The 24,588-nt window shown below is 39.1% G+C and overlaps 2 protein-coding genes across 4 annotated transcripts in view; one reads left to right on the plus strand and one right to left on the minus strand.

The window, feature by feature from the left end:
* The window catches only part of SLC26A5 (solute carrier family 26 member 5), a 55,972-nt gene extending 51,905 nt beyond the window's left edge, over nucleotides 1-4,067 (plus strand). For all 3 annotated transcript variants that reach the window (XM_059170895.1, XM_059170892.1, XM_059170893.1), the window contains one exon: nucleotides 1,253-4,067. In XM_059170895.1, the coding sequence (XP_059026878.1) occupies nucleotides 1,253-1,437 (185 nt within the window). In that variant the 3' untranslated portion in view covers nucleotides 1,438-4,067. The remainder of the gene's footprint in view (nucleotides 1-1,252) is intronic.
* A 4,280-nt stretch (nucleotides 4,068-8,347) lies between these two features.
* On the minus strand, nucleotides 8,348-24,547 carry PSMC2 (proteasome 26S subunit, ATPase 2). Its single transcript, XM_059170896.1, has 12 exons — nucleotides 24,388-24,547; nucleotides 22,553-22,590; nucleotides 21,240-21,321; nucleotides 20,390-20,489; nucleotides 14,229-14,360; nucleotides 13,769-13,841; nucleotides 13,286-13,381; nucleotides 12,488-12,652; nucleotides 11,363-11,450; nucleotides 8,902-9,104; nucleotides 8,699-8,795; nucleotides 8,348-8,610 (listed from the first exon to the last, which is right to left on the minus strand). The coding sequence occupies exons 1-12, from the start codon at nucleotides 24,455-24,457 to the stop codon at nucleotides 8,453-8,455; spliced, it is 1,302 nt and encodes a 433-aa protein (XP_059026879.1). The 5' UTR covers nucleotides 24,458-24,547; the 3' UTR covers nucleotides 8,348-8,452.
* Nucleotides 24,548-24,588: the final 41 nt, after the last annotated feature.

Here is a 24,588-nt window from a genome sequence, read left to right on the forward strand (position 1 = left end):
TTTCCATGACAATGCCTGCTGTTTTTGCTTCATAATAAATTTTGTTTGAAACTGTACCTGCAAATGAAATCTACACAAAGGCATCGCTTTCCCCCCGCCAGGATGGCAAAAAGGAGGAATGTCCGACAGCATGCGCTGTAGGCACTCCGTGGGAGAACAGGAACTCCCAGACGTTGCTGGCAGGAGTGCAAAATGGAACAGCCTCTGCGGAGGGCAGAGTGGCGTTACCTTTCCCAATTACAAATGCACTTTACCTTTTAACCGAGCAAATCCAGCAGTGAGCTGTACATGCTCAAAATGACACGCACATGTCGTTGACCATCTAAAAGCAGTTCTAGAAACGGATTACTGTCTATAAAAAAAGGCTGGAAAAAAGTGTCAAAGAAAAGGGACCACTTAAATAAATGAGGATATATCCACACAATAGAATACCATGTAGTGGTTAAAAAATAATAATTTTTAAAAATCCAGAATTTTATATATGTAAAATGCTAAGGAGATTCTTTTGGGTAAGAAAAAAGGGAAAATAAAAACATATATTTATGTTTACTTATATTTGCATAAAGAACTACTGAAAGAATATGTAAGAAAATAGTTTCCTGGATAAAGAAAATGTGGTATGTGTGTGGGTGTGATATATATACTGATGTGTACTACACGCACACACACATGCACACACACACACACACACACTGGAATATTACTCAGCCATCAAAAAGAATGAAATCTTGCCATCTGCAATGATGTGGATGGAACTAGAGGGTATTATGCTTAGTGAAATAAGTCAGAAAAAGACAAATACCATATGATTTCACTCGTGTGTAGAATTAAATAAAACAGAGGAAGGGAAAGAAAAATAAAATAAGATAAAAACAGAGAAGAAGGCAAACCATAATGGAAGGGAATGGAGTAACTGGGTGATGGGCATTCAGGAGCGCACTTGTCGGGATGAGCACTGGGTATTGTATGCAAGTGATGAATCACTACATTCTACTTCTGAAACCAATTTTACCATATATGTTAACAACTACAATTCAAAGAACAAGTTGAATTAAAAATTTGAAATTAAAAAAAAAAAAAACAGAAAATAGTTTCCTGCTACTACTGGGTTGTGATATCATAGGGACAGGATTGGAGTGACACTTTTTACTCTATCATTATAATATTTAAACTGTAGAAGAGTGCTCATTTTTTTTTAATGGTCCAGATGGATACCCAGAGTGTGGACTGATTTTCCTTTCTTCTTTTATAGCCCAAGTTATAAACGACCTCACTCAGAATCGATTTTTTGAGAACCCGGCCTTGAAGGAGCTTCTGTTCCACAGCATTCACGATGCGGTGCTCGGCAGCCAGCTTCGGGAAGCCCTTGCTGAGCAGGAGGCCTCGGCTCTCCCTCCCCAGGAGGACTCGGAGCCCAACGCCACGGCCGAAGCATAGATGAAGAACTCGGCTGGGATGGGGTAGGCGCCTCTCGTGAAATGACTCATCATTACACAGTTTAAGTACTAGACACTAGTTTTTTCTTCCTAAGGGTAAATATCAGTAGTCAAGGCTTGATTTGGAGGGTGAATGACGCATAGAAAGATGTATCTTACTTGTGGGTTTTTTTTTTTAATTGAATATTTCAAAGAAAAACTGTCCTCTTGTCTGCATTTCTCGTGCAGTGACTTTTTTTACTTAAATTCGATTAGCCAACATAGAGTACATCCCTAGTTTTTGATGTAGTGTTCAGTGATTCATTAGTTGCGTCTAACACCTCGCGCCCATCACAACACGTGTCCTCAATACCCATCACCCAGTTTCCCCATCCTCCTACCCACCTCACCTTCTGCAGCCTTCAGGTTGTTTCCCAGAGTCAAGAGGTTCCCATGGTTTGTCTCCCTCTCTGACTTCTTCCCATTCAGTTTTCCCTCACTCCCCCTGTGGTCCTCTGCACTATTCCTTATGTTCCACATATGAGTGAAACCATATGATAATTGTCTTTCTCTGCTTGACTTATTTCACTCAGCATAATCCCCTCCAGTTCCAGCCACTCCGATGTAAATGGTGGGTATTCATCCTTTCTGATGGCTGAGTGATGGTCCATTGTATGAATGAACCACATCTTCTTTATCCATTCATCTACTGAAGGACATCTTGGCTCCTTCTACAGTTCGGCTATTGTGGACATTGCTGCTATGAACACTGGGGTGCAGGTGCTCCTTCCTTTCACTACATCTGTATCTTTGGGGTAAATACCTAGTAGTGCAATTGCTGGGTCATGGGGTAGCTCTATTTTTAACTTTTTGAAGAACCTCCAGACCATTTTCCAGAGTGGCTGTATTAGCTTGCATTCCCACCAAGAGTGTAAAAGTGTTCCCCTTTCTCTTCAACCTCTCCAACGTTTGTTGTTTCCTCTTGTTAATGTTAGCCATTCTGACTGGTGTGAAGTGGTACCTCATTGTGGTTTTGATTCGTATTTTCCCGATGACAAGTGATGTGGAGTATTTTTTTCATGTATCTGTTGGCCATTTGTATGTCTTCTTTGGGAAAGTGTCTGTTCATGTCTTTTGTCCATTTCTTGACTGGATTATTTGTTCTTTGGGTGTTGAATTTGATAAGTTCTTTACAGGTCTTGGATACCAGCCCTTCATCTGTAATGTCATTTGCAAATATCTTCTCCCATTCCATGGGTTGCCTTTTAGTTTTCTGTGCAGCTTTTTATCTTGATGAAGTCCCAATAGTTCATTTTGTGTGCAGTGACATTTCTGTTACTCTTCAGTATTACCTTTATAAACTGAGAACTTAAGAAGTTACTTCTTTTAACTACTTTACCTACAAATCAGATATGCTGTCCCCAGGTGGGTAGTGGCTCCTTACTCTTATACTTCATTTATAGGACTTTTGTAATCAGATTTATCTAACAGAAGGAGCAAGCACACCATTTTCTAGAAGTCCTTTTAAAACAACCTTTGATTATTAAACAGCCAAAAAATTAGAAAAAAATAGAAGAAACAATTATATTGCTACCACTCAGAGATTATCACTAACACTTTAATGCACTTCCTTCCACATCTTTTTCTGTGTGTATATATTTTCCTCTTTTAACCAAAGGAAGATCATATTCAACAGTGCTCTATAATCCATTGTTTTCAATCAAAATTCCTTGCTTTCTCATTCCAGAATACTTTCACCTCAGACCATATATTCAAATATCCAGTCGTCCTCAAATTTGTAGTTAACCAACTGTAATTGGTCTGTCCAAACTAGTACCCATTTCGTGACCAACACTACAACTGGTCATGTCCCTTCAAGTCCCTTAGGTCCATCTTAATCCAGCATAGTCCCTTTTATGACATTGGGTTGTTTAAAGAGACTGGAGCAGTTGTCCTGTAGAATCCCATCTTGATTTTTCAATATGTGATTTCTCCTGTCCCTTTATTTCCTGAACTACCTGTAATCTAAAAGTTATATCTAAAAGTTTCATGGATTGAAATAAAACATTTTTTGCTGGAATTTTTTTGCTGTTATCAGACATATGCTTTCAATCTCTTCACATTAGAAAACACAAACTACCTAGTTGACCCACCATTAACAACGCTAAGGTAGATCACCGGATTAACAGGACAGTCTAATCCCCCATTTACACTTTACCGTCCATGACTAGTAAGTTGCCTATATGATGCTCCTTTGGCATTGAATGAATGCCCAGTTCCCCATTAGCCCTTTATGGATTTTAACATCTAATAATAATCCTTGCCTGAATCAATAATTTTATTAAGGTTTAATTTTTTTTTTCCATTTCTCCCATTTCTTCAGCATTTATTAGTTCCTGTTTCTTTATAAACTACAACTATTCTCTCTTCCACTTGAGCTATTTGGTCATCCTTAAATGCATCTTTTACTGGGAGGCAGGTTAAACATTTTATTTTTTCCATTTAATTATTAACTTCAAAGTAAGGAGTTGGTTTAACAAATGATGACAAATTAGGTCCTTTTATATCTCTTTTTTTTGTGTGTAATTATAGGCTCATGGATTTTTTTTTTTTAAGATTGTATTTATTTATTTATTTGACAGAGAAACAGAGAAGGAATACAAGTAGGGCAAGTGGGAGAGGGAGAAGCAGGCTTCCTGCTCCATCCCAAGACCCTGGGATCATGACCCAAGCTAAAGGCAGACACTTAAACAACTAAGCCACCCAAGGGCCCCAGGCTCATAAATTTTTATTTTGGGGGTTCAAATTGTCACAGCTGTGACCAGAAGTTTTGTTGTTGGTAATAGTAAAGTAAACTTAAAGGCCATTTATTTAAGAGAGGTAACTCCTAGGTATAATTTAATATCTTCCTCGGAAGTCCATACAAGTTATCAGTTAATTCTTCTAAGCCTGTGAGTGAGTAAAATGCCTATTTCAAGCACTCTTAAAGTTGTCAAAAGGAGTGGGGGAGAACTTTAAGCCAATTTGTCCTCAAAAGGTCTTACTCTTGTAGTTCCAACTACTGCTTTATTCCAAATCAAAGCACAAATATGCCTAAAGCCTCCTCTGCTGAGATTTCCTACTGATAATCAGGGTTTGGTTTTTTTTTTTTTTTAAAGATTTTATTTATTTGAGAGAGAGAGAGTGAGAGCATGAGCAGGGTTGGGGGGAGAGCAGGGGATAGAGAGAAGCAGGCTCCTGCCTTCAGCAGGAAGCCCCATGCAGGGCTCAGTCCCAGTGAGCCGAAGGCAGACACACAACTGACTGAGCCACCCAGGCGCTCCTAATAGTCGGTTTTCTTAACGTTTTCATAATGACTTCTTGTTTTAGTTTTCCTGAAGAAAACACTGCCAGGAGAAAAGTGGTCAGATCCCAGGAAAGAACTATGTTAGCATGGGTCTTCTCCAACCAAAACCTATGGCTTAACTGTTGGGTTTCTTAGTAGCTTTACTAATTTAATTCAAAGTAGACCCCTCCTTTCTAATCAGTTCTTAATGTAGATCTAGAGTGAAATCAGATTCACATCCAGTTAACTTCTTTTGCAGTCCCCACAAGATCAGATACATCTGTATTCAGATACAGACTGCCTTCTGAAAGAGCACTTAGCTGTAGGACCTCAGCTTTAGTGGAGGTTTTTGTAAAAGGACCTGCACCATTTCAGCCACTAAAGTAGAACTAAGAATTTTAAGCAATATTTTGAAATACTTCATTGCATATACCTGAGCAACCGTCTTCAACAAATGCTTTACACGTGCGCGTGGTAGATATTAACAGCCTTGTTTGTGGATTGAAAACAGTGTACAAAAATAGTATTTACCTGTATCTAACCCATTTGTACTTAACTTTTTGTTCTTTAATTTTCAACCTATTTTGAGAATTTTACCATGTACATAAAAAGCATTCATGTCTTACCGAAGGGAAATCTGTTTTTGTTTCAGTATGACTCTGAGAATGTAAGAGTGCTTTTCCAAGATGTTTTATTTCTATGTGAATATGTTGGCATGTTTTACTGAAAGTTATTTAATATACTAGAAAATTTCCTGAGCTCTTTTAAGTATGCCTCTAGGTTCTTTTTTCTGGATCTTAATAGCTACTAGTTCATGCTTTCTATGTTACTCAGCCCTGGTTCATATTCAGTCTTAATGCCTTGTCAGAATGGGCATAATCCACAATGACAAATACCAGACTTGGCTAGTCTTATTTTACAACAATATGGGAAAGCTGTGCCTTCAGGAAGTCCCACACAGAGCAGCTCTTTGTCTCTCTCAGATCCTACACAATGTAACAGTGGTTGATCTCTGCCTCAGGGGTAGATGGAGTATGTTTGAAAATAATTACGAACCAGGGCCCAGGAAACGAATTCATGTCACAGACATTGACTCTATGTAAAGTATCTGGCAGCTTACTATGGGATCCCAATCTCCAGTCTCATCAGTAGTGGGACTCAAGAGAAACAAGAAAGGGTAGGAATTCTCTACAAGCCCTGGGAGTAGCTCATTGTGGTTTTCAGGTAACATCTAAAATACCCATTCCATGTGGTTTGATCCTGTATTCTTAATTGTTCAACAGAGAAAGGAGGGGCCTGCCTCCAAAGGTACGTTTTGAGAAAATGAGTCTGCCCTCACGTGTGCATGAAGGAGAGGGTAACAAACGCAAAGAACCTGCCCTGGAGTGCGTAGGTGTGTTTTTCTGTTTTGGGGGGTGGGTGGGGTGGGCTTGCATATGCCCTTGTGAGAGGCTGAGGGAGAGGGAAGATAGGGTATGGGGTAGGGAAGGCTTTATCTATAACGTCTGCCCCTTTAAAGATAGTAAATCAACTTAAAATTTAAAATCAAATAACCTCCCTGGTGGGAGCCTATGTGCTTTGAGTGCAAAAATGCTGTTGGTCCATTTTAGTGTATCTTTCAGGAATGTCTTGGGCATTCACTATGCTTAGATTCTTGATAATACAATTTGAGTGTTGTTAAGAGCTGGTTAGAGAACTGATAAAAACACTGCCTTAAGTCTCCATATAGCCAACCAAAATGCATGCGATGGCTTTGAAACCCCTCAAATCCCAACATGTTCAAATGCTTAGCCCTATAGCGGGTAACCTGCCAGCATACTGACTTGGATTTGATCAAGTCTAAGCATCTCAAGAATCTATCTTGCCTTTGAGAAAAAGCATACCAGGCTTTTCACTTCACTTTATGTGATGAATAAGCCTGAGCTTTGTGGAAATTAAGTTTTTATAAATCCAGTCACTTTTTAAAATGTTGACAGAGTAATTTTTTAAAGATCACAACAGTATTTTTCTAAAGTCATCAACTTTGTATTCTGATTTATCAGCCCCCCAATACATGTAGAACATACATGTGTGTCCATAAACATGTCTGCGGACTCATATGTACATACATTAGGTGGAGGTTACTGGTGAAGTGTTCACTTTTCTCTTTTAAAATAGGGTACAAAGATGCTAATCTAGATAGGGTTTATGCTGTTGGGCAGAAACACCCAAATTTTTCAAATAATTGTCATTTTGATGTGTGGCATTAGATTTTCATCATGTAACTGAGCTGTTAAGATTCTCCAGAGCCTACATGTTAGGCCTCAGTGAGCTCAACATAGCCAGTTTGAGTAATCCCACATTGGTGCATGATGCTAGTATGTGGCTCCCTGAAAAACTGGTCAGACTTCAAATTCAAAGAGTGTGACGTAAATGTTTATATTTATCAAAACATTACCAAAACATGTATCTTCATTTATTTGAGTGTATTTTATTATAAGCCTAACACCTAAAAAGGGCCTGCTGTTTCATACCTCATGAAAGACCAGGGCAGGCTTAGAAAAATTGTTCTGATCCATTTCACAAAAAAGAAAAAGAAAAGAATGCTGGTTAGATTTAATGAATGAAGGGCTTTCGTTCTTCTCTTTGAAAACTTTCATATTTTAAATATTTCAATACAACATTTAAAGCATTTTCTATGTTGTCACTTTTTCTTCTGTGAATTAAAATGTATCAAGTTCTTGCTATTTTGCATTACTTTTTTATGACTAAACTGCAATAAAAACATTCTTTATTGTGCTTGCGTCTCAGTATTTGGGCAGGGAGGCTAATGGTGGTGCAAGATAGGAGAGGATTTGTCTGCACAAGAAATAATGTGAAAAAATAAGAATTTGAGAGCTCTGCTGAGGATCCCAATACAACTTTATTTTTAGAAATACCTCACTTCACCAGAAGTCTAACAGGAGCTTTACCAATATTTTAAACATTAATTTGTAAGATGAAAATAAGTACTTCTCTGTATGAAACCAATTCTGGATTTTCTAAATTAGATTATTATGTGTATATATTTTTCTTTCTGCTTTACTCCTTTGCTGGTCAGTAAAGTCACTAATTTGTCTTGATTAACTTGAAATCAACTCAAATGGCAAAGTAAAACCTAATACATCAGATGCTTCTTCCACTTTAAAAAAAGTTTGGCCAAAGCTTTATTATTCAGTGTGGTAGGAAAAAAATTTTTAAAAAACCACTGAAACACGTGGTCCTGTGCCTAGATGGACTGCTTTGATAAGGGGCAGAAGGGCATGAAGGTGAGAAATACAGGTACGGAGCTGACAAAGTTGGCCATGAATCCCAGCTTGGCTACAAGTACATTAAGTAGGAAAGTTTTTGCACATGTTACATCAAAATGCATTAGATCCACTGCACTGGGCAGATGGGAGGACACCACTGGCACCCAGCCAGCATGTGCCTAGAATGGATGTGGTCTAAGCAAGCACTTTATGAAATGGGACCCTTCAATGGTAGTGTAATGATCAAAACATAATCAATATACATCACAATAAGCTTTTCTGCCTGACGACATCAGATACCACTTTTTATTGTACTACAAAGACATCTGAAAAAAACATACAATTTGAAACGCTTTACTTTTGTGTGTGTCCTTGTTATTAACAAGGCTATTTAATAAAGTTAGGATTCCAGTGAAAGGAAGTTTTCATGAAAGCCTTCGGGATCAGTTGTATGTCATATAGCGGGGAGTAGCACTGAATTTGGCGTAAGACTTAATGACCTTATTTACAGCCTCCAAGAAATCCTTCTCAGTAGCAATTTTTCGCCGTGCTCTGATGGCAAACATGCCAGCTTCTGTGCAGACGCTTCTAATCTCCGCACCTTTCAAACAAAAAGAAAACGACAGACTTATTAAAGCAGCCTGAACAGTCAGACCAGCAAATGTAACAAGCAAGACCTTTCAACCTACCAGTGCTATTTGGACACAGTCGCGCTAACAATTCAAATCTGATATCTCTTTCGACACTCATTGAACGAGCATGGATCTTAAAAATGTGAGTCCGACCCTAAAAATAGGGGAATTGATAAATATTAAAATGGAAAAACACCAGAGGAAGAAAAAATTCCACACGAGAGACTCTTGGGATCTCTGAAACGAAATGATTTTCTTACCTCTAGATCAGGTAAGCTGAATTCAATCTTTCTGTCCAGTCTCCCTGGCCTCATGAGTGCTGGATCCAGGGTGTCTGGTCTGTTAGTGGCCATCAGCACTTTAATGTTACCTCGAGGATCAAAACCGTCCAGCTGATTGATCAGTTCCAGCATTGTTCTCTGCACTTCGTTGTCTCCTCCAGCACCATCATCAAAACGAGCCCCTGAGAAGACAAAAGGAAAAATAAGCTCCTCGACGTCCACTCGAGGACGGCGCGACGCATAACTCGAGGTACTGTCACTGACTGCTCCTGTCGGGACACCGGAACATGTGAACGTCTCCCTGGGAAGCACATGCTCTGAGAAGAGCCTCCTTTACACAAAATTGATTAGAGAGAGCATCTTTCAAAGGGACTCATCATAGATTTATGGAACAGAGGCTTCTTTTAAATATTTTTTTTAACCTCTTTAAGGAATTTTTTTTTTTTTTAAAGATTTTATTTATTTATTTGACACAGAGAGAGAGAAATCACAAGTAGGCAGAGAGGCAGGCAGAGAGAGAGGGGGAAGCAGGCTCCCCCCTGAGCAGAGAGCCTGATGTGGGTCTCATCCCAGGACCCTGAGATCATGACCTGAGCTGAAGGCAGAGGCTTAACCCACTGAGCCACCCAGGCGCCCAGGACTTTTGTTTTTTAAGTGACTCAAGAACACCTCTACTTTCAGCACAATACACATCTGCATGAGGCGACAGAACACATGCGGACTCAAGCACTATGATGGTGTCTGACTGTATGTAAGAAACGGTCATACTCTTCCTTCCAAGTTTCTCAGAAACTCTCCTTAAAAATATGGCTAAATCCATAATACAGCACACTGATTCTGATGTATTATCTGAGCTTAATGTCAATCTCTCATTTGCAACCAAAAATTTAAAAAAAAAGACCTTCAAATATATACTCTCATTCTTAAGTTGTATAAATACGGTTGTATTGATGTATTATGTATATTATAAAACAAAAAAATTTTGGAAAACTTTTAAATGGGATTAAAAATACAAAGAAAAATTCTAGATTTCCTTCCTGTACCCTACTACTACTTTATATACAGTTACTTTGGAAGCCACAGCTTCAGAGCATCCTGACATCATAAAGCTTATTCCAAAACTACTATACAAATAACTTCAGAGTCACAACACTACATCGATGCACTGTGGTCACGTTATGTCCCTCCAAGACATTAACCACAGCAATGTCCAAACCTAACAATATCCAACCAGTCTAAAAACAAGATTCTAGGTAACCTAACTGCAGTCCCCAGAGAGCATTAGAGGGTACACTATGTTTTCAAGTCATTTGTGTCACTAAGTTCATTAAGTAACTGTCTGAACATATGACATCTTTCGAGCTATTAAGAATTATTGGGGCGCCTGGGTGGCTCAACTGGTTAAGCGACTGCCTTTGGCTCAGGTCATGATCCTGGAGTCCCATGGTCAAGTTCTGCATCAGGCTCCCTGCTTGGCAGGGAGTCTGCTTCTCCCTCTGACCCTCCCCCTTCTCATGCTCTCCCTCTCAAATAAATAAAATCTTAAAAAAAAAAAAAATTATTACTCCCAGGATGCCTGGCGGCTCACGTAAATTAAACATCCAACTCTTGATTTCAGCTCAGGTCATGATCTCAGGGTTGTGGTATCGAGCCCCATGTCTGTCTCCCTCTCTCTCTACCCCTCCTCTCTCCTAAAAATAAAAGAATTACTATGCTCATAAACTATAACAATAGTCCAGCCCTACAGAACAGTTTAGTTTTCAAAGTTTATCTTACTTGTTACTTAACTTTTTTAAGTAGGCTCTACCCCAGCGTGGAGCCCAGTGTGAAGCTTGAACAGGACCCTGAGATCGAGATCTGAACTGAGATCAAGAGTTGGATGCTTAACCAACTAAGCCACCTAAGCACCCCATGACTTACTTTAAATCTCTCAAAAACCCGTGAAATAAACAAGGCAGGAATTATCATTTCCTTTACACGGTAAGCAAACAGAAGCTCAGTTAGTTTGAATAACCTTCCTGAATCACAGAGCTAATACTGTATTTCATCAAATCTAGAGCCAGCAGTAACATTACTTTATGTATACATTATGAAAAACCGCCACCAACTAAATTATGCCCTAGTGCTTTCTTATCACATTAAGTGAAGTTATATCCCCAATTAGAAATTGTTAAAGTGTGAAAACGTGTGTCATGTGAAAAAAATGAGGAAAGGACAAAGATCAAGATTTTCAGAAATAACAATGCTCCATCTCTTTTTTCCTTTACGGCGGATCTCTGTTGTCCGTTAGATCTGTAGCTCACACATGCCAGAGCTCACAGAAGAGGTGGAATTAAAATTCTCTACAAGATTAACACACACATCAAGAGAATTCTACACATATTACTTTAGCATGCTCATGAAAACCAATCCTAAAGTAGTCCTCTAAAAAACCACATACCTCCAATAGCATCAATTTCATCAAAGAAGATGAGGCAGGCTTTTTTCGTTCTGGCCATTTCAAAGAGCTCACGAACCATTCGAGCCCCCTAATGAGAAAAATAATTCAGAGTTGGTTTAAAACATTTTTTAAACACAGTAAGAATCTATGCTTCAAACTTTTCAATATTCCTAACAGTATTCTCAAGTATTAGTTATACCTAAAGCTTTTCAAAAAAAAAAAACTGAAGTTGGTACCTATTCCACCAAATTAATCTTATTACCCTCCAAACAGTATTAACTTCATGATTCTATACCTATTAAATAGCCAATACTTCAAGATCTGAAGAGGTCAAATAAACACTTAAATAAAGGTACCATAACAATCAGTTAAAATTGAGGAAAGAAAGCTTCGGATTTATCATTAGCATTTGTGAGCACTAATTTCACCGTGTACTTTTTTTTTAAGATTTTATTTATTTATTTGAGAGACAATAAGAGAATAAGCAGGAGAAGAGGGAGAGGGAGAAGCAGGCTCCCTGCTGAGCAAAGAGCCTGATTCAGGCTTGATCCCAGGACCCTGAGATCATGACCTGACCCAAAGGCAGACGCTTAATCAACTGAGCCACCCAGGCTCCCTGCTTTGTAAGTTTTGATCAAGGAACAGATCAACTCATGCAGCTCTTTTACTGTATCTTATTCTAAGTATACTTATCATCACTGTTTCAGATGTAATATACACAGCCCTAGACCTAATTGTAATGAAAAAAATACATCGTATGTATACATGTGTGTATGTGTATACACCATCATACATATACAGACGATTATGTTCTCTTTTCATAATAGCATATGAAACGCTGCCCCTGAAAAAGTACACTTTTGAATGCACTCACTACATTTCTGGGGTCCCAGAAACCAAATCTGTAGAAAGGCCATCCTTCTGAAGAGGAAGCACACTGATTACAAGTTTTAGCCAATTGTTTGTTTCGAATGACCAAGGGAAGGCCAGTGGCTTCTGAGCTACTAATTACAATCCATCAGTCAAGAAATTTCACGTCTCAGTTCTTCAGTGTGGAACTATTATTCCACATCATAAATCTTTCACAGGGCTACGTAATAGTTGATTCTGATCAATGTACTTTACCTCACCGACGTACTTCTGTACAAGTTCAGATCCAATAACTCGAATGAAGCAAGCATCAGTCCTGTTAGCAACTGCCCGAGCACAGAGGGTCTTGCCTGTACCAGGTGGACCAAAGAGCAGCACACCCTTGGGAGGCTCAATGCCAAGGTTAACAAATCTTTCTGGCTATGGTGGGAGACATAATTTTTATATTTATCACTTCTGTGTAATAAACACAGAACTACGTCTGTATCATATTTGTAAATATCATTTATTTAAACCAAAATCATTAAGTCCACATGTATACACTTGATCTAAATAAGAATTTTGCTTATTCTAAGACACAAAATCTAAAAAAAAGACTCACATCTATACGTAATACTGAATGGCTTTTAACGGTGTTTTTCTTATCCAGGCTTAACAAAATCCCCCCATTTTTAAAAAATTACAGTGTTTTAAAAAACTAAAGTATTATCTGGTGTTTAATATTCCAGTTTTCCATTATCCTCCCAAGCTTATTTTGACTCAATTTAAGCCTACATCCTCTTGGTATCATTAAAACACGTGGTTTCTTCTACAGTAACTTATAATAAATTCTAACATATTGCTAAAGGTTATATCTCAATCTCCTCTGTCACTCAAGATAGCAGATCTGTTTTTTAATAGGTCTGACCAATCATTTTGCTTCCTCTCTTCTGGAATGTACCAACTCACCACACCTCTATCCTCTACCCCCTCAAAAGTTTTCACTAAGGAAAACATAAAATTTTCGAAGCTATCTAATGATACATAACTTAGTCCACAGTCTCAGCCACTTACATGAAGTAATGGGGTTTCAACTACTTCTCGAAGTTTCTCAATCTGTTCCTTACAGCCACCCACATCACTGTAAGTGACATCAGGTTTTTCTTCCACCTAAAAGAAAGATGAAAATGTGTAACATAGAGCCATAGGCTTTTGAATACTAGTTCAAATCTTCTATCCACTACAGCAGACCCAACACCCAAAAAGAAAAATGAGACTCATTGCAAATAAGAATAACATAAAAATGGAATCCACTGTCCAGTGTCCTACCACCACTTGCAATAGTACTTGCAATGACAGAGAGACAAAGCAGTAAAAAAAAAAAAAAAAAAGACCGATAAAAACTTTCTCATCTGAAAAACTGTTTAAAACATTTTGTAACTCTCCAGTATATGCCCACATATTGACAGTTTACAAGTCAAAGTTTCAAAATTCTTTGAGATGGATGCAATTGTATTCAAAGTCATGCCATTCCTTTTCCCTCCCGTATTTTCTTACCTGCATCATGGTGACTGTTGGGTCAATCTTGGGAGGCAGCGGAATGTGAATCTGATACTTATTTCTGTCCACCCTAAAGATTGTAAAAAAGATCATCATTCAACACATTCAAAAAACTTACTCAGTTAATCATCATGTATTGTATATACATTAACTAACTTAATCCTACTATCTTAGAGTAAGTGCTCCTCCCTCCACTCACACCACGTTACCTTAAGTAGACCGTCAAACTCAACTCTCAAATCCTGCACTGACATTTAAAGCCATTCACAAAAAGCCCTAGTGGGCTAAAGGAAAGAAGCAGATGTGGAAGAAAGGGTGTTCAACGCTAGTACTCTACCACAGGGTATTGCTTCGTATTCTACAGCACCCAGTTCATTCATTCCAAAGAAGCCAAGGATATGGATGTGGCATGGTATCTTTAATGAAAGAAAAGTATTTACTATAAATACAATCTTACCCAACTCTCATCCCTTCTTCAATGTCGGTAGGTGCTACCTGATCACTGAGGTCCACCACAAACTTGGCAAACTGCTTCACATTGATAATGTACTTTGGGTCCTCCGAGTCAGCATTGATTATCTTCGTACACCTAACAGCAAAAGGCTTGGTTAGAGTAAGAAACCTAAACCACTAATAATGAATTCAAGTAACTAGATTCTCTCCTGGGCAAGCAGTATACTAATGAGCAAGTAAAAACTAGAACTGCAGAAATTAGATCACTGCTTATGATCCTTTACTATAGAAACCCAAGGGTCCACTCAAATTAAGCAAAGCTGTAAATTTTTCAAAAGACACATTCCCCTAGAAAGTTAAACCCAAATATTTCATTATTAAGACGTTCTCCAGGGGCGCCTGGGTGGCTCAGTGGGTTAAGCCGCTGCCTTCGGCTCAGGTCATGATCTCAGGGTCCTGGGATCGAGTCCCGCATCGGGCTCTCTGCTCAGCAGGGAGCCTGCTTCCTCCTCTCTCTCTGCCTGCCTCTCTGCCTACTTGTAATCTCTCTCTGTCAAATAAATAAATAAATCTTTAAAAAAAAAGACGTTCTCAAATAATCCAATCAAGAAATGGGCAGAGGACATGAACAGACATTTCTGCAAAGAAGACATCCAGATGGCGAACAGACACATGAAAAAGTGCTCCATATCACTCGGCATCAGGGAAATACAAATCAAAACCACAATGAGATATCACCTCACACCAGTCAGAATGGCTAAAATCAACAAGTCAGGAAATGACAGATGCTGGCGAGGATGCGGAGAAAGGGGAACCCTCCTACACTGTTGGTGGGAATGCAAGCTGGTGCAGCCACTCTGGAAAACAGCATGGAGGTTCCTCAAAATGTTGAAAATAGAACTGCCCTATGACCCAGCAATTGCACTATTGGGTATTTACCCTAAAGATACAAATGTAGTGATCCAAAGGGACACATGCACCCGAATGTTTATAGCAGCAATGTCCACAATAGCCAAACTATGGAAAGAACCTAGATGTCCATCAACAGATGAATGGATCAAGAAGATGTGGTATATATACACAATGGAATACTATGCAGCCATCAAAAGAAATGAAATCTTGCCATTTGCAACAACATGGATGGAACTAGAGCGTATCATGCTTAGCGAAATAAGTCAAGCAGAGAAAGACAACTATCATATGATCTCCCTGATATGAGGAAGTGGTGATGCAACATGGAGGCTTAAGTGGGTAGAAGAAGAATAAATGAAACAAGATGGGATTGGGAGGGAGACAAACCATAAGTGACTCTTAATCTCGCAGGACAAACTGAGGGTTGCCGGGGGGAGGGGGTTTGGGAGAAGGGGGTGGGATTATGGACATTGGGGAGGGTATGTGATTTGGTGAGTGCTGTGAAGTGTGTAAACCTGGTGATTCACAGACCTGTACCCCTGGGGATAAAAATATATGTTTATAAAAAATAAAAAATTAAAAAAAAAAAAAAAAAAAAAAAAAAGACGTTCTCCAATTTCTTGAATTTTTTTTTCAAGATTTTATTTATTTATTTGAGAGAGAGAGACAGAGACTGGAAGAGAGCACGAGCCGGGAGAGGGAGAAGCAAGCTCCCCACTGAGCAGGGAGCCTGATGCGGGGCTTGATCCCAAGAACCCAGGATGAGGACCTGAGCCGAAGGCAGATGCTTAACTGACTGAGCCACCCACATGCTCTAATTTCTGGATTTTCTTAAGTACATTCCTTAGTGATACTCCTCTATATCTTAAGTTACTCTCCATTTTATTGTTCCTTTAGGAAGATGGTCATCTTGCCTCATAACAAGTTAAGTAATAAATGTTGTTTACCTTCTTTTCTGAGTTTATACTTCAAATCCATGTTTATCATTGCAGCTATTTTTAACTCAAATGTATTCTTTTTCTGTGTGACATGGTAAAGCCAAATTTGTAATACCATGTACATCATAGTAAAAAGCAGTCTACTGCCCTTTCTCTTCTGTCTATGGAAGAAAAACAAAAAACAGAACTCACTATAGGACAAATCCATGTCATAAGCTGTAGCACTAATACGGGGAAATACAAAATAGACTAGAGTGTACGTAAAGGTAGAGCCCAAAGTAAGCTCAAGAATGCTTTGTCCAGTCTTGAGCATGCTGTGGCTCAGCTCATGATCCTGGGGTCCTGGGATCGAGACCCAAATTGGGCTCCCTGATCATTGGGGAAGTGGGGAACCTGCTTCTCCCTCTCCCCTCTCATGTTCTCCCTTCCTGTCCCTGTCTCTCTCTCAAATAAATAAAATCTTTACAAAAAGAAAAAAAAAAAAAGCTTTATCCTTGCAGCAAAACTGTGTGATAGGACTCTCTTTCCTGTTACCAGTCAAGGTCTACCAGGGAGGATTACATATAAAGTACCGATCACTACTTCCTCTGACAAATCATGATCACAGTGTCTGCACAAATAAGGATTTTTTTTAATCCAAAACTGAGAAAGTACATATATGTAAGGATGTCAACTTTTAGAATGAACCTGAGTTTCTCTCAGTTCTTAGGTCTCCAACTAAAATCAATGTATGATTACCAGACATCTAGCATAAAAGATAGACCCCAAACAAATGAAGGGGAAAAAAGCACCTTGGATAAAGTAGAAACCTTGCAGTTATCATTCATTTCCTTGATGAATGAGAACATCTTACGACCATGATTCAAAAATAGAGGACATTCAAAAAAACAATGAACACCTATATTGAAAGAATAAAGAGCTCTTAGAAATTAAAAGCTTGAAAAGAGAAACAGGAAGGAACAAAAAAAAAAAAAAAAAAAAAAAAACAAAAAAGGACTTAACATTAAGAAAATCTCAAAAGTAGAGCAAAAAGACCAAAACAAACAAACAAAAAACCACTGCACAGGAAAGATTAGCATATTAGCAGAGATATCCAGGAACTCCAAGTAATACAAGTCTGGAATAGAGGACCAAGAAAATAGAAAGAAATTAAAAAATAATTTCAAGAAAAACTGCCACAGTGAAGGCCATGAGAGCCAAGCACCATGGATGAAAATTCACCAATACTGAGGCATGTTATTATGAAATCTCAGAATCCTGAGAACGAGGAGACTATACAACTTTCAGATGAAAAACAGGTCACACATACAGGACTGGGAATCAGAAGAACTTCAGATCAACAACACTGGGAGGGGGAAGACCATGGAATGCTGCCTTCAAAATTCTGAAGAAGGAACATTATACCAAGACATTTTCAGACATACATAGTCTCAAAATACTGCCTCCCAACTTGCTTCTTTCACAAAGCTACTACAGAGCTACTTGCACCTAAAGCAGGTATACACAAACCAACATGAGAAACTCATGGTATGTAAGCAACAGGAGAGCAGCAAAGGGAACCTCCAAGGTCAGAGATCAAGGATGATTGTGATTTAGCATGTGCAAAGGGCCATGGTGCAAAATGAAGCAGGTGAGCAAGTGCTGGTTAAGACTTCTTCAGGACAATGGACCCGAGAGAACCCGAGGCGCAGCTGATGCACCTGAGGTATATGGGAGAAAAAAACCTGCCAGGGCGCCTGGGTGGCTCAGTGGGTTAAAGCCTCTGCTTCAGCTCAGGTCATGATCCCGGTGTCCTGGGATCGAGCCCCGCATCGGACTCTCTGCTCAGCAGGGAGCCTGCTTTCCCCCTCTCTCTGCCTGCCTGCCTACTTGTGATCTCTCTGTCAAATAAATAAATAAAATCTTTAAAAAAAAAAAAAACACCTGCCAGACCTAACACATCTGAAGAGGAATTTTAGACAATCAAGAAAAACTGGAGGGTTGAGTTTTTTATATACATACAAAATGGCAAACGAGGAAAGATAATTATGACAAGGAAAACAAGAAATGGTACAAGAAAGAAAATAATCACAGTATACTACTTACCTCTTAGTGAATAGCATCACTTAGCCAGTTATGAAAACAGTGACTACTGACCAAGCCAAAAGTTTACTAATTACATTAGGAGGATGTAGGGATAGGAAAGGTCTGTTTTGGGGATGAAGGCAGAGGAAACAAAATCCTCACGCCAGCAGATAATACCTAAACTTAAAAAAACAAGACACAGGGGCGCCTGGGTGGCTCAGTGGGTTAAAGCCTCTGCCTTTAGCTCAGGTCATGATCTCAGGGTCCTGGGATCGAGCCCCGCATCGGGCTCTCCGCTCAGCAGGGAGCCTGCTTCTTTCTCTCTCTCTGCCTGCCTCTCTGCCTGCTTGTGATCTCTGTCAAATAAATAAATAAAATTAAAAAAAAAAAAAAAAGAAAAAAACAAGACACAATCTACAATATGCAAGAATTGTGTCCTTAAGAATCATGAAGGTAGAAACCAAACCACCAGTTAAAAATTTTGAAAATCCGGGGCGCCTGGGTGGCTCAGTGGGTTAAGCCGCTGCCTTCGGCTCGGGTCATGATCTCAGGGTCCTGGGATCGAGTCCCGCATCAAGCTCTCTGCTCTGCAGGGAGCCTGCTTCCTCCTCTCCCTCTCTCTGCCTGCCTGTCTGCCTGCTTGTGATCTCTGTCTGTCAAATAAATAAATAAAATCTTAAAAAAAAAAAAAAAAGAAAATACGTATCTCTAAGGCTAGAGGAATTGGGAAAGACAACTACTGTCCTAGCACTGTTTAACTCTTTAAAACCATCATAAAACTGATATATAAACCAATAAATAGAAAGAAGGGGAGACAGAAAAAAAAGAGTGAGGGAGGAAGTAAAAGAGGAAAGGAAAAATAACTTTTAGCTGTAGTAAAGAGTTAAAACTGAAACAAAATATTCAATGATCAGAATAACACAGGAGAATATAATCTTGGATTGAGCTAGGCCTTCATAAGCAACAAACCCAAGAGGTATAGTGAAAATATATTAATTTTATTTTTTATTTTAATTTAAAATTAAATTTTATTTTATTTAAATTTAAAATTAAATTTTTTTATTTTTATTTTTATTTTATTAATTTTATGTATTTAATGTTTATTTATTTATTATATTTATTTTACATATTAATACAACAAAAGATACAAGAAGTTAAGTGACAGAATGGGAAAAAAAATAATTGTAGCATATTTAAGAAAAGATTAATATGTACAATATAGAAAGTTCTCCTAAAAATTCACAAAAAGAACCCAATAGAACAAAACATGAATAGACCTGGGTGGCTCAGTGGGTTAAAGCCTCTGCCTTTGGCTTGGGTCATGATCCCAGGGTCCTGGGATCAAGCCCCACATAGGGCTCTCTGCTTCCCCCTCTCTCTCTGCCTGCCTCTCTGCCTGCTTGTGATCTCTCTCTCCTCTCTCACTCGCTATCAAATAAATAAATAAATAAAAATCTTTAAAGAAATACAAATGTTTAGTCAGTATAAGAAGCAGTCATACTAGTAATCAGCATAATGCAAATTAAAGTGAGATTTTTATTTACCCCCCAATGATAAAAGTGTAAAAACAGATGATCACATATCTTATATTGATCAGGGAAACAGGTATTTGCCTCAAAGCCTCATGTTAGGGAGTATAAGTTGGTCAAACTACCTTTTTCCAGATTTTCAAAACTGTAAATGCTTTTGACCTCCCAATTCCAGTGCTAGTAAGCTATACTACAGAAGTGTATGTACACAGAGGAGTATTTAACATAAATGTTCAGTATAGCAACTGTAGAGTAGTATAGTTTGTACAGTAACAAAATTGTAAATAAACCAGAATCTAGAGAGTATTAGTAATTTTTAAAAAACAAGAGAAAGAAAAAAAAAGTACTAAAAAAAATCAGGACATGTTTCTTTGCATGCAAATATATATATGAAGATATACAGGAGGGCTAAGAGGACCAAACTATTTTCAGTTACAGCTAATGAGGGGATATGGGACAGCGAAGATGAGAAGGGAGGTTTTCCTGTTTTCATCTGATCTTTTTGGTACCATCGGAATCTTTCGAATCTTTTACATGATTATATCTTCACCTACTTCTTGAGTAATTGTTGAAAGCATAAAATTTAATCCCAGATACTTCTATAAAAGCTTTGTTTACTTCAAACTAGGAAAAGAAATTTTTATGAACTACTGCATACACCTGGATTCTAAAAAGTGCGTAAAAGTACAGATAAAAATGAATTTCCAGCATGCGATACATACCTTGCAACCTGCAAAGGCTGTTCACTTTGCAGTGTTTGCTTATCTGCAGCCAAATCCCAGAGTGCTGGTGGGGCCAGGCCAGTATCAGACTCTTTAATACCTAAATAAAGAGAACAAAAATTGAAATGTAATGCATCGCCTATAAGCAAGCATTCTCGAACTCAGCACCACCACATCTGCTGTGGGGGGTGTCCCGTGCATTTCTGGGTAGCGGGCAACATTCTTGGCTGCTCGCCACTAGATGTCACCAGCACCACCTCCCCCTCAAGTGATGAGCATCAAGAGTATCTCTAGTCACTGCCAAATGTCCTGGAGGAAGAGGGCACAGGGGTAACACCTCATCTGAAAACCACTGCCCTAAAGCGGTCACAAGCCAAAATGCAATACCATATTTCACAAATGTGTGCAGGTCAAATACTGTAAAACTTCAGCACTCAAATTACTGAGAAGAAAAGTTTCCAACCACTAGGCAATAGTGTGCTTACTTCAAGCAATACCCTGGGAGACCATATTTTTATTCACTAAGAAACATTTACTCCCCTCACCTTTTTTTATTTTTGGAAACATTTAGTTCTTTAATAGAGTTTATTGAACTTGGCTCTGAGCAACAGAAACACTATTTGCTTAAAGGATGAGGTTGCTTACCTGCTTAAGCACTGATCTTGGTTACCTGCTTAAGCACTGATCTTGGTTGTAAAAGGTAGTGAAAGATTATTAAAGGAGTTCTAATTTCTTAACAGGAGAGTAATAATTTTTTTAATCTATAATTCATGAAAGTTAGTTTTGTATATACTCTTTCGATATAATTAATACAGGACATTTAAAGAGATAAGAATAATGAAATATATACCAGTGAGCTCATTAATTTTCTTGAGAAGTTGTTGAATGTCATCTTCAACCTGCTTTATCTGCCTAGAGTAAGTGCTTTGACCCTAGGAGATAAAGATCACTTGAATTAGAACATTAAGACATCAATGTATTAAACTGCAGACAAAGTGTTAACAGTTACAATCTTAATAGCTATTATTGACCGAAAGCTTGTGAAGTGGAAATAGAGTGTATCTTTCAGAAATATTCCTGAACCAGTATTTTCCCTCAAACAACACACCATTATGTAGGCTAACAAATGAAAATCATGCCTGAAACTAAAGAAAACTGCAAGTCCATTTCTATGCATTAAACTTTCCATTTCAGATCTAATTCAGTTGCATACATTTTAAATATAGTACACACTGGTGTATGTTAGTTCAAGTATCTTCCAATGTAGGACTATACTTACTTACAAATAGTATAAAAAAATATACAAGCTTTGATATGCTGAATATTTGCTCTCAATCTAATCTAGAGAGAAAATGGTATGTAACTTTTCAGTGAGGATTATTACAAACTGCTAGACTTTCTTTTCTAATTATTTGGAAGGATAATACCAATAATAGTTCTTTTTTATTTTATTTTATTTTATTTATTTATTTGAGAGAGCGAGCGAGCATGCGGAGGGAAGGATCAGAGGGAGAAGCAGACTCCCCTCGGAGCAGGGAGCCTGATGCGGCACTCGATCCCAGGACTCTGGGATCATGACCTGAGCTGAAGGCAGTGGCTCAATCAACTGAGTCACCAGACAGCTGCAAAAATAGTTCTTATTTCAACATAAAACATCTACATTTGGGACACCTGGGTGGCTCAGTCGGTTAAGCCACTGCCTTTGGCTCAGGTCATGATCCCAGGGTCCTGGGATCAAGTCCCACAAGGGGTGGGGGGGTGTTCCTGGCTCATTAGGTAGCCTGCTTCTCTCCTGCCTCTGACTGCCACTCTGCCTGCTTCTTTGTGCGCATAGGCACGTGCTCTCTCTCTCTCTCTCTCTCTGACAAATAAATAAATAAAAAATATATATATATATATATATTTTTTTTTTAAGATTTTATTTATTATTTATTTGACAGAGAGAGATCACAGGTAGATAGAGAGTCAGGCAGAGAGAGAGAGAGAGAGAGAGAGAGAGAAGCAGGCTTCCTGCTGAGCAGAGAGCCCGATGTGGGACTCGATCCCAGGATCCTGAGATCATGACCTGAGCCGAAGGCAGCGGCTTAACCCACTGAGCCACCCAGGCGCCCCAAAATATATATTTTTTTAAATCTGCATTTGGTAGACACTAAAAGGACTTACGTAAGTTTTCAGCAAGGCAATATCCCCCTCATCCAGAGCTAAAATAAGAGAGAACACATTAGGTTCAAATCCAGGAAATTAGAGCTAACAATTCTTTTCTGTTAAATTTAAATTGCATTAATGAGTGAGAAAAATCACGCAAAGTTAGTAATGACATAAATACAACCAAGAAAAAGTTCCTGGACTCAAGGAACTTTTATCTTAATTGGGTAAAGGCAGATTTTTAACCAACGGCGTCACATAAATGCTGAAGAGTCTTAAAGTCCTGTGACACAAAAAGAACAGGGAGCCCAAAGAACAGTTTGAGAATCGGAACAACCTGGGCACTAGCAAAGTTGCAGCAAGTCATGCATTTGACAAGTAACGCTGGAAAAAAAGAATGTAAGTATCAGTTCTGTCATCTGAGAAACAGAGAGAACACTCATTTACCTCCATAATGCTGCTATAAATACCAACTAAAATATGGGTGAAGAAGCACATAAAATTCTGTATTAGTCATAACTATATACAAAGAATACATTTACTGATACATTTACAGAATGATAACCTACCCAGAGACATACACGGATGAAATGCTAAATCTCTGTGACTAAGTTTTCTACTAGATGTCTGAGTAGCTCTGAGCAGTATCTTAAAATACTGCCAAGGCAAAGAGTAAAGTGTGGGAAGAACACAGAGAGAAAATTTCTTTCTTTGGCGGGGAGGTGGAAATGGAAAAGAAAACAGTGCTAGGAGGGATTGAAGTTGTTTACGAAGGGAAAAGTAAGAGAAAAGAAAGGGGGGGAAATGCAAGAATATTTTTTAAATAGTTTGTAAGGAACAAAAGAAGAAAGCAGCATAAAGATGAGACTAGAAGGGGAAGAAATGTGAGCTGGGTGAGCTTTATCTCCTGCACCGTGGGTAGAAGTGTCAAGCCATATAGTCCCTAAGGAGAGTAATTTTGCATTATCAAACTTACAACTCCCATTTCTAAAACGGACCCTACAGCTTGTGCTTGTACTGGGATATAAGTTACATGAACAAATTCGTTGCTCTAGGATGGCCGTCAGATTGGAAGACATCAATAAGGATTAATCGTATATATGATTGCTCCCCCAATAAAGTGGGGTACTATGCAGATGCAGAGATAGGCAGACAGCACGGACTTTTTATAAAACAATATGAACTTGTCCCTAAGACACATGAAGATGGGGGAAAAGCAAGATGTACAATATGCTCCTTTTAGGTAAAAATAAACTCTTGTTTATGCACAAAATGTCTAGAAAGATAACGCAAAATGGCAACACGATCTCCCTCCGAGGATAATGGATGATGGGGCCAAGGGCAAAGCCACTTTTCAGTGTATCTTTTTTAATGCCTTTACTGTTTGGGACCATCTGAATAAATTAATTAAAGGAATGTGTGCCCCCCCCTCCGCTGTTTTTTTGTTTTTTTTAAAAGAAAACCACGTCTCCGGATCCCGGCTACACAGGGATAGCACCAAGCCGTCCCACTAGAGGAGGAGGAGGGACAGAAAAGAGGATCCAGGTGATCAAGCACCGCCAGGCGGGGACGCTTTTTCAAGGCCAGCAGGGCCAAGCACGGTGCGTGACCTCCTCAAGCCGTGACAGCTCAGTATGAATAAAAGCCTCGATCGGAGGGAGATGAATACAGAACTTGGACCAACATGTGGGGCAGCGAGAAGGCACGCCGGCTAAGCCGGCTGCCGCCACCGACTAAATCATCAGGGGCACAAAAGGAACACAGCGCCGGGCGGCGAGCAAGGAATCCAGCCTCCCCTCTGGGGCCAAGCCTGGTTCTGCTCCGGCCAGGCCCGCCCGCCTGTGTCAACCGACCTCGGATAGGCTTGTCGTCCTTCTCCTCCTCTTTGGTTTTCCGCTGATCCGCACCGAGGTAATCCGGCATTTTCGTTGTTCCGAGGGCCTCAACTGCTCAGTGATTACACAGCACCTTCGTCGCTTCCGGTGGTGCCGCTCTTTCCTTTCCTCACCGGAAGTAAGCGGAGCTCTGCGGACCGGTTTAGTCTGCGCACGAGA

The sequence above is a fragment of the Mustela lutreola genome, chromosome 4 (genome assembly GCF_030435805.1).
Source record: "Mustela lutreola isolate mMusLut2 chromosome 4, mMusLut2.pri, whole genome shotgun sequence".
In the NCBI taxonomy this organism is placed as follows: Eukaryota; Metazoa; Chordata; class Mammalia; order Carnivora; family Mustelidae; genus Mustela; species Mustela lutreola.